The 21,117-nt window shown below is 46.3% G+C and overlaps 1 protein-coding gene across 1 annotated transcript in view; it reads right to left on the reverse strand.

The window, feature by feature from the left end:
- Nucleotides 1–21,117, reverse strand: part of LDLRAD1 (low density lipoprotein receptor class A domain containing 1) — a 30,726-nt gene that overhangs the window by 6,384 nt on the left and 3,225 nt on the right. The window contains exon 2 of the mRNA XM_063427252.1: nucleotides 10,676–10,739. Coding sequence (XP_063283322.1) covers nucleotides 10,676–10,739 — 64 coding nt within the window. The remainder of the gene's footprint in view (nucleotides 1–10,675; nucleotides 10,740–21,117) is intronic.

A 21,117-nucleotide genomic window follows, 5' to 3' on the forward strand; every position in this document is an offset into this window, starting at 1 on the left:
CCGTGAGGGACATCACGGCACCCGCACAAGCGAGAATATCCCGCTGAGAGGCACTGGACCGCGGGGACGAAGCCAAGATGGCCGCCCATCGTAGGCCCACGAGGCGGAGCACACGCGCCCGACATGCAGACCCTTTACTGACACTCGATCGGCTCTGCGCGAGCCTCTGGGCAATGCTGCACGACCGCGGAATGGCTCACAGATTGGCTGTCAAGCTGGTGGCCACATGGCTCCATCCAAAAACCCGTCGCCTCCACTACAGGTACCCACCGCAGGCACCCAGAAAGGCCGCCACGATACGCAACTGCAAGCGACCCCACAGGCCGGAAAAGACGCCTGGCTACCCGGGCAAACGCACGGACCCACATATGCATGAGAGTTACAACGCCAAACACGGCCCCCACACAAGCCACTCACCTGATCCGGGAACCGGGAACTCATACCATCCCCTTCACGCCACCGCCACTAAGCGAGGAGCCGCAGAGGTGCACACCCTATGGAATGCTGAAGGAGGCAACCCCAGGCCCAGAGGAGCCCCTGAAATAAGCACCACGGGCACGACACGCAAAGCAGAATGGCCGGTCTCCAGCTCAAAGCCACCAAGAGGCATAGGATGACTGATACCTACTGGGCGCACAGAGTATGGACCTTGTCCGTTTTTTATTATGTTTTTCTAATTTCTCTTTTTCACCAGCCCTCTCAGGACTGACACTGTGCTGCATTATTTTGCTGCCTAATTACTTAATAACCATGTATCTACGCCACCGCATATTAAGCGTTACTTGCTATTATAATCTTGTTTTTTACAACTGTGCCACTTATTCATGGCATGAATATATACCACGTTGACACCACTGCTTATTTACTCTGACGCGGCATTAAGATGTGCCATAGTTGCCTATGCACTACTTGCCCTTACGCTATTCAAATGCTAATCACCATAGCTTATAACCTAAGCATATAAATGTATATTGTGGTCCTTGATACTTACCCCTTATGCCAGTTTGTATGCCGGCTATCTAGGATTTGTGTAGCCAGCTTACTGTCATAAGCGACGTTTAACCAAGAATCAAACGCTACTCACCACAGCCTGTAACTTAAGCATGTTGATGTGTGCTGTGGCTCTTAACATTTAACCAAATGTATAGTAACCTTCAGCGAATGCCATCACTCATTTAAGCAATTTATTATGATAGCTGTAAATATTGCGTGCACCTAGCCTGTAAAGTTAATGTAACTTTTCCCAGGAGCCTACTGTGTGATTCCCAGTGTGTACTTAAGCAGACTTGACACGAATATTCGCAGTCGAACCCTGCCAAGCATGTAACCTAACTTTAACACTAACTTAGGCAACCTCACCGTTAGCGAGGTTTAATCTGTTCAACGTGTTTCACATAATCGTTGCTATAGGTTGCTTCTTAACATAACTTGTTTAGTATACACTTCTGTTCAAAGCCATATAAAAATATAAAATGAGGCATGTTTATCTCGGAAATGTAAATAACATTGTTACAGCTGTATTAACCCTTATCTTTTGTGGAATATTTTTGCATTTCCCTTTCTTTATTCTGTACCCTTCATATATGCCTTAACCCCTTAAGGACCAAACTTCTGGAATAAAATGGAATCATGACGTGTCAGACATGTCATGTGTCCTTAAGGGGTTAATAAAACAAAGATTGACAAAAAAAAAAAAAAGTTAAGGGAAAGTCCTATTTGACCAAATGAAGCATGGCTTTTCTGCCCAAAACCAGTTCCACAGAGTCTTCTATTCTGAAGATAATTGGGAAGTAATCCAATTATCTCCAAGGACAGAGGCAAAACTCCATTAGCCACATGGTAGCAACATATAATAAAATACAATATGCCCAAATACTGTATTTAAAGGGCTAAATCTCCCAGGGGCCATAGTCAGCAGGCAGGAGGCGGGCAAGCAGGCTTCTCCAATGCCCAGTGGTGAGGTTGGTTTCGCCACATGTACCATTTTAAAGAAATCATGAGTGAGCAGGCAAAACACATTTCTTTTATTTCTTATTAATATTCAACTGTAGGCACAATCATAAAACAAAGCATGACAAAAAATAAAAAAAATGAAATGACCACTGTTCAAAAGTCTGCATACTGCCCCCTTTAGCATCAATGACAGCTTGCAGTCTTTATAATAGTTGGCTATGAGGCCCCTAATTCTTGCAGATGGTATAGATTCCCATTCGTCTTGGCAAAATACCTCCAGTTCATGCAAAGTCTTTGGTCGTCTTGCATGAACGGCACGTTTGAGATCTCCCCACAGTGGCTCGATGATATTAAGGTCAAGAGACTGTGATGGCCACTCCAGAACCTTCACCTTTTTCTGCTGTAATCACTGGAGGGTCAACTTGGCCTTGTGCTTAGGGTCATTGTCGTGCTGGAAAGTCCAAGAGCGTCCCATGCTCAGCCTTCGTGCAAAAGAATGCAAATTGTCTGCCAGTATTTTCTGATAACATTCATCTTGCCATCAGTTTTTAAAAGATTCCCCATGCCTTTAGAGCTCATCCCCCCTCGCCGCCCCCCCCCCCCCGCCGCAGCTAATTTTTGTTCAAGTATCGTTATATTGTGCTCCTTGAAAGAACCACATCGTCTTTTTCCAGAGCAGCCTTTATTTCTACCGAGGTTACCTGTGGGTTTTACTTTGTATCCCGAACAATTATTCTGGCAGTTGTGTCTGAAATCTCTCTTGGTCTACCTGACCTTGGCCTGGTTTCAAGAGATCCCTGAATTTTCCACTTCTTAATAATTGATTGAGCAGTACTGACTGGCATTTTAAAGGCTTTGGATGACTTTTATATCCTCTTCCATCTTTATAAAGTTCCATTACCTTGTTATGCTGGTGTTTTGACAGTTCGTTTCTGCTCCCCATGGCACAGTATCTAGCTGTATCCGCGTGCGAGCTAACAAACTCATTGATTCTAATTGACACTAATTAGACACTAATTGCAATTTAAAAAGCCACAAGTGTGGGAAATTAACCTTCTATTGCCACTTTAACCTGTGTATGTCTGTAGCAAGGCCAACCATTCAAAGGTATGTGAACTGATGATCTTAGCCATAGAGGCAGGGCCAGTCGAGGGGAGACCAGCACGGCTTGGGGAAAACGAAAGGGGTCTGGTAACCTAAACACCCACACAGACACACACATACACCAGAACAGACACACACACACCATGACACACACATATACTATGACAGACAGACACACACCATAACACACACATGCGCGTGATACTCAAAAAATTAGAATATCGTGCAAAAGTTATTTTATTTCAGTAATGCAACGTAAAAGGGGAAACTAATATATGAGATAGACGCATTACATGCAAAGCAAGATATTTCAAGCCGTGATATGTCATAAGTACGATGAATATGGCTTACAGCTCATGAAAACCACAAATCCACAATGTCAGTAAATTAGAATATTACATGCAGTCAATAAAACAAGGAGTGTGCATAGAACAATATCGGACCTCTGAAAAGTATAAGCATGCATATGTACTCAGTACTTGGTTTGGGCCCCTTTTGCAGCAATTACTGGCTCAATGTGGCGTGGCATGGAAGCTATCAGCCTGTGACACTGCTGAGGTGTTATGGAAGACCAGGATGCTTCAATAGCGGCCTTCGGCTCTTCTGCATTGTTCGGTCTCATGTCTCTCATCTTTCTCTTGGCAATGCCCCATATATTCTCTATGGGTTTCAGGTCAGGCGAGTTTGCTGGCCTATCAAGCACAGTAATCCCACGGTCATTGAACCAGGCTTTTGTGCTTTTGGCAGTGTGGGCAGGTGCCAAGTCCTGCTGGAAAATGAAGTCAGCATCCCCATAAAGCTCATCTGCGGAAGGAATCATGAAGTGCTCCAAAATCGCCTGGTAGACTGCTGCGTTGACCCTGGACTTAATGAAGCACAGTGGACCAACACCAGCAGATGACATGGCTCCCCAAATCAACACAGACTGTGGAAACTTCACACTGGACTTTAAGCCTCTTGCAGTGTGTTCCTCTTCATTCTTCCTCCAGACTCTGGGTCCTTGGTTTCCAAATGAGATGCAAACATTGCTCTCATCAGAAAAAAGGACTTTGGACCACTGAGCAACAGACCAGGTCTGTTTTTCTTTAGCCCAGGTAAGACGCTTCTGACGTTGTTTGTTGTTCAGGAGCGGCTTGACAAGAGGAATACGACATCTGAAGCCCATGTCCAGGATCCGTCTGTGTGTGGTGGCTCTTGATGCACTGACTCCAGCCTCAGTCCACTCCTTGTGAAAGTCCCCAACACTTTTGAATGGCCTTTTCCTGACAATGCTCTCCAGGCTGCGGTCATCCCTGCTGCTTGTGCACCCTTTTCTTCCACACTTTTCCCTTCCACATAACTTTCTATTAATGTGCTTTACAGCACTTTGGGAACATCCAACTTCCTTGGCAATTACCTTTTGAGGCTTTCCCTCCTTATGGAGGGTGTCAATATTTTTTTTCTGCACAACTGTCAGGTCAGCAGTCTTCCCCATGATTGTGATTCCTACTGAGAGACCATTTAAAGGCTCAGAAACCCTTTGCAGGTGTTATGGCTTACTTAGCTGATTAGAGTGGTACACTGTGAGCCTAGAATATTGCACCTTTTCACAATATTCTATTTTACGGAGATTGTGGATTTGGGGTTTTCATGAGCTATAAGCCATAATCATAGCACTTATGACAAATCACTGCTTGAACTATCTTGCTTTGCGTCTATCTCATATTAGTTTCCCCTTTTACGTTGCATTACTGAAATAAATTAACTTTTGCACAATATTCTAATTTTTAGAGTATCACCTGTATACCATGACAGATATACACACACATACCATGACAGACACACACATCAAGACAGACACACACACACACACACATATACCATGACAGACACACTATGACACAGACAGATACACACACCATAACAGACAGCACACACACACACACACACACACACCATGACAGATACACACACATAGACACACTATTGGAGTAAGTTGGCGTATTATGGATGTGGGTGGTGGCATGCTGGGTGGTCATGCAGGACGGTTCGGCTGGCTGTGCGAATAGTAGGCGTGAATAGAGAGCTGTTCTGTCTCTGCTTCCCAGCACGCAGCTTAATGAGACCGGTGTCAGAATATGACATCATATTCCATCCCCGGTCTCATTAAAGGGACACTATAGTCACCTGAACAACTTTAGCTTAATAAAGCAGTTTTGGTGTATAGAACATGCCCCTGCAGCCTCACTGCTCAATCCTCTGCCATTTAGGAGTTAAATCCCTTTGTTTATGAACCCTAGTCACACCTCCCTGCATGTGACTTGCACAGCCTTCCATAAACACTTCCTGTAAAGAGAGACCTATTTAGGCTTTCTTTATTGCAAGTTCTGTTTAATTAAGATTTTGTTAATAGCTTGCTAGACCCTGCAAGAGTATCCTGTATGTGATTGAAGTTCAATTTAGAGATTGAGATACAATTATTTAAGGTAAATTACATCTGTTTGAAAGTTAAACCAGTTTTTTTTTTTTCATGCAGGCTCTGTCAATCATAGCCAGGGGAGGTGTGGCTAGGGCTGCATAAACAGAAACAAAGTGATTTAACTCCTAAATGACAGTGAATTTAGCAGTGAAATTGTAGGGGAATGATCTATACACTAAAACTGCTTTATTTAGCTAAAGTAATTTAGGTGACTATAGTGTCCCTTTAAGTAGCGCGTGAGGGTGGGGGAGCAGAGCAGAGACAGCACAGGTCTCCCTTCGGCTGCCAGCAGCCTAATTGCGGCCGCACCAGCTGTCTGCCCGGCCCCAGGTGCCGTGGCCCACCAGGAAATTTCCCGGTTTCCCGGTGGGCCAGTCCGGCACTGTCTCTATTTAGTGCACTGCTCCTATTTACATAAGCATCAATTTTCAAGCCACACAATATGCAGCTGATTCTGCCTAAGATCCTCTTTCCTGTGCAATATCGATGCAAACCTTTATTTTATTCATGGGTCACTCTAAACACCATCACAACATTGCATGATTGTATAGCTGAGACTGCACACAGCACCCCTGTGTTTATTATCAGCTCTGATAGTGGTTTACAAAATGTAGTAGTTTCTGGTTACCAGGGTTGCGACTGTCACTATTGTAACTGTGCCCTAGAGTTCTGCCTGTAAAGGGGGGGCATACAAAGCTGTGGCACCTCCACCAGAATTATTATTTAGTATAAGGCCAATACGGCAATATACTTAATAACAAATTACCTCAGGAAGCACTTTAAGCCCTGTCTTGCGGTTCTTGAGCTCAGTGAATGAGTAAGAGCTCTGCCTCCAGGTTACCATGGCATGAGAAACCCTAGTATGGAAGAGGGTTTATATGCATCTGATGGAGGTGCACACCACAATGATCCACCAGGAATGCAGTCAGCAAGGATCATAACCCAGGACCGCCTTTCCCCATGGGCACGCTAGGCAGTTGCCCGGGGCTACACAGGCACGGGGGCCCACTGCACTGCCCGGCTGACCGGGGAGATCCTTTGATCTCCCCTGCCAGCCCATGGAGAGCCAGTCCTGTTTTATGGCCGTGGGCCCTCTCAGGCCAGGGAGGAGATCAGAGATCAATCAGGGAGAGAGGGATCTGGGAAGCAGATTTCTCCTCCCGCAAGCAGGCTGTGTGGAGTGTTGCCGTGCGTTACCATGGTAATGCTCCACTCAGCATTCTGCCAGCGGGAAGACAGGAGAGCCATCAGCCAGACGAGCTGCAGGCTACATGGAACTTACCACCACTGGACCAGCAGGGCTGGCTGTGTCCCCCCCTCCTTCACCAAAGGTAAGAAGAAGGGAGGGGGGGATGAAGATTTTAATAATGGATAGGATTATTAAAAAAAACAAAACACATTTGCTACCTGCACCCCTCAAACTCTGCAACATACACACACAGCACTCCTCACACACACACAAAAAGTACCTCTTACACACAGCACCCCCCACACATGCAGCACTCCTCACACACACAGCACCCCCCCCACACATGCAGCACTCCTCGCACACACATCACTCCCCCACACACACCGCACCCCTGCACACACACAGCACTCCTCACACACACACAGCACCTCTCTCACACACCCCTCCCCCTACACACAGCCCTCCTCACACACACATCACCCCTCACACACACCACCCCTCACACACACTGTACCCCTCAATGCAGTATGTATGTGTGTGTATTCAGCAGTCTGTATGTTCAGCAGTCTGTGTGTGTGTGTATTCAGTGGACTGGGTGTGTATTCAGCAGACTGTGTGTGTGTATTCAGCAGTCTGTGTGTGTGTTTGTGTGTATGTATTCAGCAGACTGTGTGTATGTATTCAGCGGCCTGTGCGTATGTATTCAGCAGTCTGTGTGTACTCAGTAATCTGTCTGTGTGTACTCAGCATTCTGTGTGTGTATTCAGCAGTGTGTCTGTATGTGTATTCAGCAGTGTGTATATTCAGCAGTCTGTATGTATTCAGCAGTCTCTGTGTATTCAGGAGTCTGTGTGGGTGTATTCAGCAGACTGTGTATATGTATTCAGCAGTCTGTGTGTATGTTTGTGTGTGTGTATTCAGCGGACAGTGTCCATGTATTCAGCGGACTGTGTGTATGTATTCACCATTCTGTCTGTGTGTGTATTTAGCAGTCTGTGTTTATTCAGCAGTCTGTGTGTGTGTGTATAGCAGTCTGTGACTGTATTCAGCAGTCTGTGTGTATGTATTGTACGTATGTATTGCATTTGTTGGAGATACCAATAAATATAAGCTTAATGATATCTATAATTAAAATTTTTATTCATGTGAGTTGTGGGTACGCAGCGCCCCAGTGCATTGCTTTGCCCGGGGGCCGTAATGTTGTTAAGATGGCACTGTCATAACCCCACTGGACCACCATCGATTATACCACCTCACTGCAGTACGGTAAGTATGGGGGAGTAAAAACATATATATTTTTTTTTAATTCTTTATTTTTGTAGTGCATAAGCTGATAACAGGTTGTTGCGAGGTACCCCAGAGGCATTCCTCCAACGCATAAAAGACATTTGAAACATATAGGTACATGCAAAATCAAGCACAATTTTTATATTTAGAGACAGTTTAGGTAGTTAAAAGTAGGTGATACTTTGCTAGATACCCTACTCATTTTAAAGTAGAAGAAAACGTGCTGGGCAACGCGCCCGTTTTTACGGTATATTATATCATGCTAGACAACTTTTCTTTGTCGTTAAAAAGAAAACAATATAGAAATATAGGATGTAACATGTTAGATAATTTGCACCTTTTAAAAGTAGAATGTGATATGCTAGGCAATTCGCACATTTTTAGGGTTGGATATAATATGTTAGACTTACTTGCACATTTTCCTGTTGTTTGTCTTGTGAAGTAAATAGGCACAATTGTATAAGCAGATAATGAGTTAACATTTCCGAGTCACCTTGCCTAAGTAGGTCAGAAACTAGTAATTAGGTGAGCTTATTACAACATTATATACGAATAATGATATGGTATTCACCAGGAGTATCAATCCTAGGATTTGGTCAGGCTAAGTAACTGGTGGGGTATAGAGATTAAATATAACAAAATGAGTGTATGCATGCTGGTCAGGTCAAGATGGTTGCAAGCTATCGATTAGTAGATAAGGCTGGCTGTAATGCGAGCGTGCTTGTGTCGTACCACAACCCAAGATGGCCATGCCGTAAAACTTAAAAAGCGTGACTTTCATAGGGTTGGTTGCCTTTGTGGTAAGACCTCGTTAGAGGACAAGATGTGAATGCCCCTGATCACCTTCTGTCATTACGGCAGCATTTATAGCAGGGTAACGTAGAGGCCAAATTAAAAATTAAGGCATAATTAAAAGTGAGCCAGTGGGAACATTCAAACAGTAGGGGTTTAACTGCTATGACATGTGTGAGGCATAGCATCTCGTGGTTCCATCCACTGCGCAACATGGAACTCACGATTACTGCGGGTAAGTCCTGAATGTTCATCCAATGCCTGAAGCGTGGAGGGCATTGCTGGCGTGGTGGCCCTCATCAGATCCCCTGGGCATAGTCTCTCTGCAATAGGGGCCAGCTCCATTTCTACTCCGAAGTGTCTGCTGACGCTCCGGTCCTTGCTTTGAGGCTGTGTCGGAAGGGAGCTGGGTCTTGCTGTGCCGGGTGCTGGGAAGGAGGCTCGATGATGCCTTATTAGATGCCGCTTTCGTGGAGGACTCGCTTGTGTGTGGTCGCCTGCGGGCACCTGTGTTGCCGTCTGCTCTAATTCTTCGTAGCTGACGGGATGCTGTATTGGGGTCACGTGGGGGAGATCCCCCCAGGCAGCGCCGAACCGCCGGGCGGATCCACTTCGCCGCCACTTTCACCGCTTGTCGGAAGGGCTGTCTCTTGGCTTTACACTTCGCCCAAAGGTACTTGCAAAGCTGTTCAAAAAACACTATCGTGTGTTTGGGAGGTTTGTGCATCTTGCACCTCGTTCTGCGCTGCTTCTGCGCCACCATTTTAGCTTGGACCTGGTGGTCCCTTGCGGGCAGGGCTTGTGCCGCTTGGGTAGTTTGCTTCATGGGGCTAGTCGACCCCTGCGAGGAACGGGGTATCCCCCGCCGGTCCAGAGGGGGGGGTAGCAGGGCTGCAGTGTGCCCACGCCTGGGTGCTCGTTCAGAGCCGGGAGGTCGGCCATCTCCCCCGGGCCCCTGACTTCGCTCAGGTGTAGGCCGCATGGCTGGATCGGATTGATCTGTGACGCACCGGTGCCGGGCCGGTACCGTTCAGTTGCTCTCGTCGTGCTGTGCTCGTTTCTGGTCACCGTTTGCCGTTGGTGCTTGTGGGTCGCCCGATCGTGGCTTTCTTGTGCCAGACTTGGCTGGAGCTCCTAAAGCGTGCGACCGGCCATGTTTGCTGCCAGGCCCCACCCCCCCGTAAAAACATATTTATATATATTTTTTAAAACACACAACTCCCACACAGTCACACTCAACCAGCCATCACACATAATCACACTCAGCCCTCACACCCAATCACATTCAGCCAGCCCTACACTCACAATCACAATCCGCCAACTCCACACATATGTACCACACATTGACAACCACCAAAATTACAGCTACTACACACATACCACTTGGTGTACTCATTAGCACAGGATTGATGAGGCGGATCCTTTTTTATTCTTGCACTGGGGGCCAGTGGTTCTTCGTTCCAATCTTGGCTGTCTGCTTTCAGTTTAGTTTACCTTTTGCAAAGAACGTGGACTAAGCTCTAAAGAATAAACCACACTAGGAGTGAACTGATTGAACTGATAGTGGCCCCTTTGTGCCTACTAATAGTTCATGGTTTGTTGTCGTGGTGGGATTGCTGGTCCTGCTCCGGAGCACCCGTGGCCGTTGGGAGTGAGTGCGGTTCCTGCCATCAACCTTGAGTCTATAACTACAAGCAGGCTTACTTAACAGTGAATCAGATGAAACTTTAAAAGTGTGCCTGTTTTCTTTTTTAATTTAATGTATTGTCTATAGAATGCATTAATAAATAGGGGGTGGTTTTTACCCCGGAGTTTCCCTGTAATTCTTCCCTTATATGCACTAGGTTGACAGCTCTTTCACGCATTTGTTCAGTATGGTACAACCTATTTACCTTTTTCGTTTCTTGGAAGCATAGTCTCTGAAGAATCAAATGAACTGTTGTCAAATTCTCTATCCTAGGGGGAAAACAAACATAGAAAGCTCTATACATAAACAGCACTGAATGGAGGCAATTGTTTGCATGTTACATTCAGGGTTCGAGTCCTGCAGGAACGCATGGGAACGGTGTTCCTGCACTTTTTTTTTGAGCAGGAACGCCGTTCCCGCTGTTGCTGCAGGACTGCAGGACATTTTATGCCGCCCCCAAATGCCCCAATGTTACCCCTGTCATTTGATTGTATTTATATATATATTGTTATATGTACTTGTGTATAGTGTCTATGTACTTGTGTATATGTACATGTGTGTAAGTGTGAGTGATGTAGAATTATTAAAAATCTTTATTGAACTTGTATTGAATTATTGCACTAACTCTGTTTTAACCTGATACTGTGACAAATCCTCCATTTTGTCCTCATAACCTGACTTCTCCATTTCAAAACTACATTACATGACAGAATTTCCCAGCACATCTAACACAATAGACAAAGACTGTATTCTCCATAAAGACATGACTACCCAGGAACTGCTGAATTTCCCCTAACTCGCAACATAGTATAATTCGAAGGCCATGAGAACACTGTAGTAATGAAATGTTCTATTCATAAGAGACCTTGCACCTGACCACAAGACCTGACATCACTGACTGTGTAAAATGACGCTCAAGCCCCCCTTTCCACCGAGTAAACCTCATGCTAAGGGAGATGGCGTTTGAGCCCCTTGTCCCCACCCGTGTCCAAAACAATACCACCTGTCGGTGGGTGGACACGAAGCTAACCACTTAGTTTTTGAGCCAATTAATCATATTGATAGGTGGACACTAATCCAGACACTTAACAATTAATCCAATTAATGATGTTTATTTACTGATATCTTGATAATCAATGATGACGCAAAATGTCTCTTAAAAGGGCCTGCGCGCCCGCTCTGACTTCACTTGCCAATAAATTTCCTCGAAGTTATTTTAACCTGAACTCTGTGTGTCAGACTGAATTACTTCAGCGTATATACGCAATTCAATTTTCTTTAATTTGGACAGGAACAGATAGACATTTAAACATTTTGGTTTACTGAAAAAGTACCATAACAACTTTGGCGCCCGAACAGGGACCCCGGGCTATGTCTGGCCGGTGAGCCGTCCTAAGGAAGACGCGAGTGGACGGAGGAATCCGGGGGGAAGGAAAGGAGATTGATCACCTCCAGGTACACGGTAGAGACTTCTGCAGAGCCACCGGTATGTTCCGGCCCCTTTGATTGACCCGTCCACGTGTCTGTGACTGCTTCCCGGGAGGACATCAAAGACAGGTAATATCTTGCCCGGGGTCTCATTACCCATTTGTTTACCTGCATTTAGTCTATCTGTTGCCTGGGTGTGTCTGTATTGGCATGGTCTAGTTTGAGTGGCCGGGCTGAGTGTTTATTTGTCTCCCCTTTAGGCTAAGGGGGGGGTGGACCCGTGGTAGTTTGCCTGGGGGTCCTGTGTTTGTCTGTTGCCCTTTTTGGGATAAAGGGGGGGGGGTGGACCCGGGGGATTTGCCTGGAGTCCTGTTGCCTGTTTACTCCTTTTAGGAGCCACGTGGCTGTGGCTGTAGGGAAAAAGGGGGGTTGACCTGTGGAAGTTTTCCTGGGGGTCTTCTTTGCCTGTTTACTTCTTTTAGGAGCCTCGTGGCTGTGGCTGTATGGAAAAAGAGGTTTGTTGGAACTGTGGAGACTGTGTAGACTCATAGTTTCCTGTGATCCTTCTTGTGTCACTTTGATAGCCTAGCTAGCCTCATTGTGCACGTAGCTCTGTTGCAGAGCGGCGGATCCTCCAGCTTTGAGCGCTGAGTTGGGGGCTCTCCTGATTATTTAATTTGTGGAGAGGGGGATTCAAGTAGGCATTGCTTGTTTCCCGCACCACGTGGTTGTGAGACCTATAAGTGGGTTTTTATAGGGGCACTACGGGAGTGAGGATAGAGGTGGCCACACTTTGTGGACTGCTGTAACGAGGGAGGCTATACAGGATTCGGGTCGGAGATGGTTGCTGTTTCCTGTGGCCGCTGGTAGTGAGACTTGAGAAAGTCGTTCTCCGAGCGGAGACATTACGAGGTTGAGGGAGGTGACTTCGGTCACACGAGTAAAGGAAAGGGATTACTGTTGATTTTATTTGAACTGTGATGCATGCACTGTATTTCAACTGTATTGTTGTCTTGTTTGTTTAATTAGGAGTCATTCAAACTCCTGTGTCTGTCTCTAAGGACTTTTCCTTACCTTTTTACCTTTTCTACACTTCCTGTACTATTACACTATCCACTCCCATTCCTCTTAATAGAGAAGTGATTGGTCACACACTTCTCACCTCGCTCCAATCCGTGTCTACCACCCCGGGTAGGCGGATTCAGTGACTAGTCTACGTTTTGGGAAGACGCACTTGAGTAGGACCCACCTTCCTCAAGTGGCAGTCGAGCATTGTAGACGTTCTTGTTCAAATTTCCTTTTCTCTCCCTATATCTAGGACGCTGGTGTAGGGGGAAGGGGAATATGGGGCAGGAATTGAGTAAGCCCAGTAAGGGCTGGCTAGCATGTGATTTAGTTGAAGACAGAGAGGGTGAGGAGATGGTTATGAAGGTGTTGAAAAGATTGCTAAAGTATGTAAAATTGCTGTGCCGTCATGTGGTAGATTGCAACCAGAAAGCTGGCGTAGGTTACTGATGGAGAAGAAAGGCAAGCTTGCAAATAATGATTTATTAAAGACAGCTGAAGCATGGTACAGAGTAGCGAAGGCTATTCAGCAAGAAGGTTGGGTTGAGGAAGAAATAAATCACAAAGGTGTGAAATTGTTTGTGTATCATAATAACTGTGTTGCTGGGGCATTTCCTCAGCCAGCGCCCCAAAATGGCGCCCAGGGGATGTCTATCCCCAAGGTTCAGTCAGCAATGGGTGATTGCCAGCTGACTATGTTCCCCACTCCCAATCCTCCCAACACCCATCCCGTCACCTCCCCCGTTTGCCCGGTCCTGAATTCTGATGGATCTTTCTTTTCCCCTTCTCCATCCCTAACACTCCCATCATCCTCATCCATCCCTGTGCCACCTTCTGTGTCTAATCCTAACATTTCATCTGCCATTACTTCCCTGCACTTTCTCTCCGTTGATAATCCTACCCTCTCATCTGCCCAGTTTGCTAACCCCTCCTCCCCTGCCACCGCCAATCCTGCTGAACCCACTCCGGCTCCTCCTTCTTCACCCGCCTCTATTGATTCCTCTCCATCCTCTCCCTCGCCCGCCCCTACCACGGCCCAGGTTCCCACCCCCTTTGCTAATCCCTACCCAACCTTCCTGCCCACCCCAGGTACCGCCCCAGCCCCCGCCCAGATGGCTTGGCCATACCCCTTCCCATATCCCATGTCCATGCCCTATCCGAATTATCCATACCCCTTTCCCCAGCCATACCCCTTTCCCCAAGCCACTCCCCAGGTTCCGGTCATGCCCAGTCCGGTACAGTCTGCCCCGGATGTGCCCGCATCCAATATGGCTGCCGCTTCTTCCCTTAACCCCAATGCAACTTCCTTCCCCGCCTCCAATATGGCGGCCCCCAGTCATCCAGCACCCCTGATGCCGGTGCTTCCCGGTGATTACCAATCCCAAGATTATGACCCAATGGCGACTCCCGCCTCCGGGACTCCCTCTCATCCCCCGGTTCTGTCACCTCAGGTGATCCCCTCACGCAGAAGGGCCCAGATCATAGAATTAGATGAGGAAGAGGTCGACAGGCTGTCTCAGGATTCATTGGAGGCTGCGGGAGTCTCGGCCCACCGTTCTATTGATGATCCCTTCGGACATAAAGGTCGAGGAGAACGGGCCCCTCCTAAATATGTTGCCTTTAACCCCACACAAGCTAGTGCTTTAATGAAATCTCTCCCTGACCCAGAGAAGCAGCCTATGCCTTTTTACCGAGGGATAGTTCAGATTCAAAAGACTTATTCCGCCGCATGGCGTGACTTACTGAGCATTTGTGCTATCAAAGCAGGGGATGCATATTGGCCCAGCATGGCCCGCCACCTCAGTACAGATCTGCTTACAAGTGATGTTGATTACCCCTCCGGAGTAACTTTTTGCAATCAATTGAAAGATTGGGCTAAGGACAAACTTGCAGACCAGGCTGCTGGTCTTACTGATGTTGTGCAAGACAAAGGAGAATCAGTGGAAAGGTTTCATGCAAGGCTGTATCAAATGTTTACAGATTTGGGATTTGATCTTACTGACAAAATTCATTCACAAATGCTGTCAGGTGCATTTGTCCAAGGTGTTAAAGACTCCATACGCAAAGGAATCATTGCTGCACGCCCTGAATATAAGGTTGTTCCTCTGGATACTTTACTCCTAGTTGCTAGAGGTCTGGAATCTGCCCAGACCCCCAGAAGACCCAATTCAGCTCCCCTCATGGTGGCCCGCACCACCCCTGCCCCCAAGGGTGCTAAACTAGAGGATGTAACTTGTTTTAATTGCAAAGCTACAGGACATTATAGAAGTGACTGCCCAGAACCTAAAAAAGAACCAAGAGAGCAAAAGAAGCCTTCCAAGCTTGCCCCGGCCCCTAAGGCCGAGGCAACGGTTCCACTAGTTGAGGAACCAGATGATTAGGAAGTTGGCAAGCCTGTGTCATTAACCCCTGTCATGGCAGTGACTACAGGGGATAAAGGGGGGGGGGCACTTGCCACAGTGACTTTACCCATTGAAGGCCAACCTACCACATTTCTTGTTGACACAGGTGCAGCCCGAAGTGTTCTAAGAGAACAAGACCTGCCAGACCCATCTTTCCTGTCAAATATTGATGTCTCCTGTGTTGGAGTGGATGGCCAACCAAGACACAGTCCTCTGACAACCCCACTACGAGTTGGCACAAGCCTGCTTGCTCGTTTTGTAGTATCCTCCACATGCCCAATTAACCTGTTAGGCGCTGATGTCCTCTCACGCCTGCAGGCATCTATAACCTTCACTCCAGATGGACAAGTAGAAATGTCTACACCTCTATCTGTTTCAGACACCTCAGCCTTGTGCTCCCTACCTCTGATGCTGCAATTAGAAGAACCCCGTAGGGAAGCAGCAGAACCAAGGTCCAATTTCCCAGATGTGCTAAAAACACAGGTGCCTGCTAAGTTATGGTCCTCAGGCCCAGAGGACATAGGTCATCTAAATGTCCCACCTGTGGTGGTAAAGCTTATTCCAGGAGCTAAGTTACCAAGAAAACCACAATATCCTCTAAAGCCAGCACAGGCTGCAGCCATTTCTATCTAAATCAAAGCACTCTTGGAGAAGGGTGCTCTAGTGAAATGCAAATCAGAATGTAATACTCCATTGTTTCCTGTGAAGAAGAAAACTCCAAAAGGTGAGCCAGAGAAGTACAGGATGGTTCAGGATCTCCGTGCTGTCAATGAAGCAACTGTTCTGGACACTCCTCTTGTGCCAAACCCTCACACTCTGCTCTCAGGAGTCCCTCCATCTGCAAAGTACTTCACTGTCATTGACCTGGCTAATGCCTTTTTCAGTGTTCCGCTGGATCCATCCTGTCAATACCTGTTTGCTTTCACCCATGAAATGCAACAGCATACATGGACTGTCATGCCCCAAGGAGCACAAAATTCTCCAAGTCAATTTGCAAAGGCCATGTGTACCATCCTTGACACATGGCTAGCTGAACACCCAGAAGTTGTCTTGCTCCAGTTTGTGGATGATTTACTGCTCTGTGGAGATGATATACCCACTACTGAAAAGTGTTCAATTAGTCTCCTTCGCTATTTGGCAGAACAAGGATGCAAGGCTTCACTTCTCAACCTGCAATTCTGCCAACCTTCAGTAATTTTCCTTGGACATTGCCTATCTCAAGGAGCCAGACATCTCACTCGGGACCGAGTCAGAGCAGTTCTGGACATTCCACCCCCAAGGACTTCAAAATCTCTTCATGCCTTCTTAGGCCTCATTTCCTACTGCAGAGCATGGATCCCAGAAGCCTCTCTGCTTATGCAACCTCTCTATGATGCACTCAAGTCAGACCCATTCTGCCTGACCAATGAAGCTCTGGACAATTTCAAATCCCTTAAACGTGCCATTGCTTCTGCTCCTGCCTTGGGCCTACCAGGCTATACCAAACCTTTCAAATTATTTGTCTCTGAAAGACAAGGCCATGCTACAGGAGTTCTTACCCAAACTAATGACTTAAGAGGCCGCCAGAGGCCTATTGGATACTTCTCATGCCAACTGGACATTGTGGCCAGAGGGACCCCTTCCTGCCTTAGGGCTGTTTTTGCTGCAAGAGAACTCATTGAAAGAACTTCGGACCTGGTCCTTGGCCACCCTCTGGTTGTTTTGGCCCCTCATGACATCTCTGCCATTATCAACCAAGTCCAGCTCAAGCACGTGTCTCCTGCTAGGCACTTGCGTCTGCAATGTCATCTTCTTCTGCCTGACAACATTTCTATACAAAGATGTCAAGTTCTTAACCCATCCACTCTTCTTCCACTCCCTGAGGGGGGTATATACTATGGGTTTGTCACGGATGAAACCTACATCTACCTTCTCTGTGGATGTATCAAGAAAATGCATCCACATTTAACATTTTACAAAGACAAGACACCTCTCTGTGAAGGCCCGGATTATGCCTTCTGTACCATGTGGTACAAGCCAAACATTACTCCTGAACCTTGCTATGAAGATGAGCTTTACCATTGGATTGAAGTGAAGCTCACTGCTCAAGATTTCTATTGTGACTCTGAAGGCAATAGCATGGTCCTGATCCAACTGCCCCCAGAACTCAAATACCTGTACCGCCATTGGGATACTGCTATTCCACATATCCCTGTTACCAAGTTGAAAACAAAATCATGGAATGATCTTGGGCCTATGGCAAAATTATGGGCCACCATGGATGAATCACAGCTACAAGAAAATGGCATAGCCAAATACACAACAACTGATCTTCTTGAAGCATGGCCACGCCATTTCCTGGAAAAAGAATTTCAAGACCTGGTCATAGTGAATGATTATGACCCAGAAACACCTCATGACTGTTTTGAACAGATGAAAATGGAAACAGTGCACTTACCAACTGTGCATGAGAATCCATTACCAGATCCGGATTTTACCCTGTTTGTGGACGGTTCAAGGTATGCTGATGAAGAAGGAAAATACCACACAGGATATGCCGTAACCACAACAGAGGAAGTTCTCAAGTCATCATCTTTACCGCCAGCGATGTCTGCGCAAGAAGCTGAATTACAAGCCCTGACCTCAGCATGCAAAATTGCATAAGGAAAGCGTGCCAACATCTATACAGATTCAAGATATGCTCTGGGTGTGGCACATGACTTCGGCCTCATTTGGAAGACAAGGGGATCTCTTACCACTGCCGGTACACCAGTCAAACACAGCTCCGCAATCAAGGAACTAATGGATGCCCTCCTACTCCCTGAAGAAGTGGCCGTTTTGAAAGTCAAGGCACATGGGAAGTTGGATACAGATGAAGCAAAGGGCAACCATTTGGCTGACCAGGCTGCTAAGCAAGCGGCCAGAAATTTGCAGGACGTGGATGAAGAAGTGTCCGGTCAAGAAGAAGAAGAAGTTCCTATCTTTACCTTGCAAACTCTTCCTACTGACCTAAGAATTTTGCGAGAACAGCAAGCTGCAATTACCCCCGAAGAAATCCAGAAATGGAAGAAGAAAGGAGCTGTCCTAAAGGACGGAATATATTACAACAACTCTAAATTTTGCCTTCCAAGAAAGTTATATCCAGCAGTTGTCCAATGGGCACATGGGCCTGCACATCTGTCAAAAGACCTAATGGCCGCCCTCATTCAAAAGTATTATGAAGCACCTGGAATCACAACTTTGATCAACAGCTTCTGTAAGGCCTGTGTCATTTGTGCAAAATGCAATCCAGGAAGGCCAATCAAGGTGCCTGCAAAGCACCTAGCAAAACCCATGTACCCATTTCAGAGAATTCAAATTGATCACATCCAAATGCCCAAGAGTGGGCCTCATGAATATGCACTAGTAATAGTGGACATGTTCTCAGGCTGGCCAGAAGCCTACCCTGTGGCCAATATCACTGCCAAAGCAACGGCTAAACGTCTACTTGCAGATATTGTGTGTAGATTTGGACTTCCAGAAGTCATTGAAAGTGATCAGGGCCCAGCCTTTACAGCAACAGTGACTAAAGAAATTTGGACTGCTCTGGGGGTGACCCTAGCCTTTCACACCCCTTACCACCCACAAAGTAGTGGTAAAGTAGAGCGCATGAACGGCACTCTAAAAGCCAGAATGTTAAAAATGTCACAAGAAACAAAGATGCTCTGGCCAGAAAGCCTGCCAATAGCTTTATTCAGCGTTAGGCACACACCTAGAGGGAAGCATTCGTTATCCCCATATGAAATTCTATTTGGGACAGCACCCAGACTAGGTTGTTATTATCCGCAGCAGTTACAGCTTCAATCTGATGTTTTAGTAGACTATGTAACTGAACTTGCAAGTGCCTTGAACAAAATACATGCCCAAGTTTTCTCTTCAATTCCAGATCCTGATTTGGACACAGGTACCCACAACCTGCTTCCCGGAGATTGGGTTCTGGTTAAGAAGTTTGTGCGGAAAAATACCCTGGAACCAAGATTTGACGGCCCATTCCAAGTTCTCCTGATCACCGCAACCTCCGTCAAATTGGCCGGCAGGCCACATTGGATCCACGCTTCCCACTGCAAGAAGTCTCCTGCCCCAGAGGAAGCAGATACCGCACAACCATGTACCTCTGGTACATTGTCTCCTTAATTAGTTTAATTAAGGCCCAGCAAGTAGCCATCACTAAAGATGTTAGTGGGTACACCTTCTAGTATAATTCATCATGTACCCGTGTGGCTACCTATACCTTTGATTATTGTGACATCGTAGAATGCCCATTCCCTACATCACAAATCCAGAATATCTATAGAGATATCCCTCATGCAAAGGACCCATATGTTTGTATAGTTGACAGACAATGGGGGCACAATTGTGACCATTGGGGGGCGGCGGGATGGAATGCCGGGCCTGCCTGGGGTTACAAGCCAAAGAGTGCCTTATCTAAAGTAGATGATCATGGTAGGTCCCTCCTTCAAAGAATGACTGAGAAAGCCTGGAGGAGGCACACCAATGAAATTAATTCTAAATATTGAGCATCCAAGTCCAACAGATGCAGACCGATATGTATTGGGAATGTATTGGAAAAAGGGTTCCTATACTAAATTAGGGCATTTCTACCTTAGAGATATGTGTAATTCCTCTGAGTGGCAAGGAGCTACTCACATGGTCACAAACCCATTAAAACCACACATCCAGTCCTTTAAGGACATGATGGCCATTGCTAACCCCACCTTTGAAGATACCATGGCCGCTGAAACAGGTTTTAATGATGTTAACCTATGGTTAGAATGGATGAAATATAATGCCAACAAGCATAACAAAACCGCATGCTATGTGTGTGGTGGTGCCCGGCCTCATCTGGGCACTGTGCCTTTGACCCTACCAGTAGATGTAGAAAATTGTGTTTTGAGTCTTTTTGCCTACCATTACAATTTTAACAGGTCCATATGTCAAGCATGGACAGCAGAGTATCCTCTTCTAGCCAAAGATGTCAAACCCCCTGATGGTATTACCGTATATAAAGGTAATTACACTTGCTACGCTATGTATGATGGGATCGGTAAATTCGTGGGTAACTTTTCAAAAGGTTATTGTGCTACCTACAGAACTGTTCCTGTACACTTGCTGCAACATCACACTAGGTCACTAGGAGACATTTACTGGTTGTGTGGGGATTTACAGCTAAGATCCAGAATGGACACGGAGTGGTGGGGGGAGTGTACTTTGGCTAAGGCCATTATGCCCATACACATTATCTCTGACACACACCTCAACACCCATGAGTCCAGCCACACTAAGGTTAAGCGTGAAGCCCCAGTAAAAGGTTTTGATCCTCACATTTACATTGATGCCATTGGGGTGCCTAGGGGGGTACCCAATGAGTTTAAAGCAAGAGATGAAGTTGCTGCAGGGTTTGAATCACTTTTTACCATAGTTACTGCAAACAAGAATTTAAATTGGATAAATTACATTTATTACAACCAACAGCGTTTTGTTAATTACACCAGGGATGCCCTCCAGGGATTAGCCGAACAGTTGCAGGCCACATCCCAAATGGCCTTCCAGAATAGAATGGCCCTAGATATGATCCTAGCCGAAAAAGGAGGAGTATGTAAAATTTTGCCCGACACCATGACATGTTGTACCTACATCCCAGAAAACACCGGCCCTAATGGTAAAGTTACATTAGCCATAGCAAAATTAAATGACCTCTCTGAAGAGTTGAAAAGGAATTCTGGGATAAAAGATC

This window comes from Pelobates fuscus, chromosome 7 (genome assembly GCF_036172605.1).
Source record: "Pelobates fuscus isolate aPelFus1 chromosome 7, aPelFus1.pri, whole genome shotgun sequence".
NCBI classification, from domain to species: Eukaryota; Metazoa; Chordata; class Amphibia; order Anura; family Pelobatidae; genus Pelobates; species Pelobates fuscus.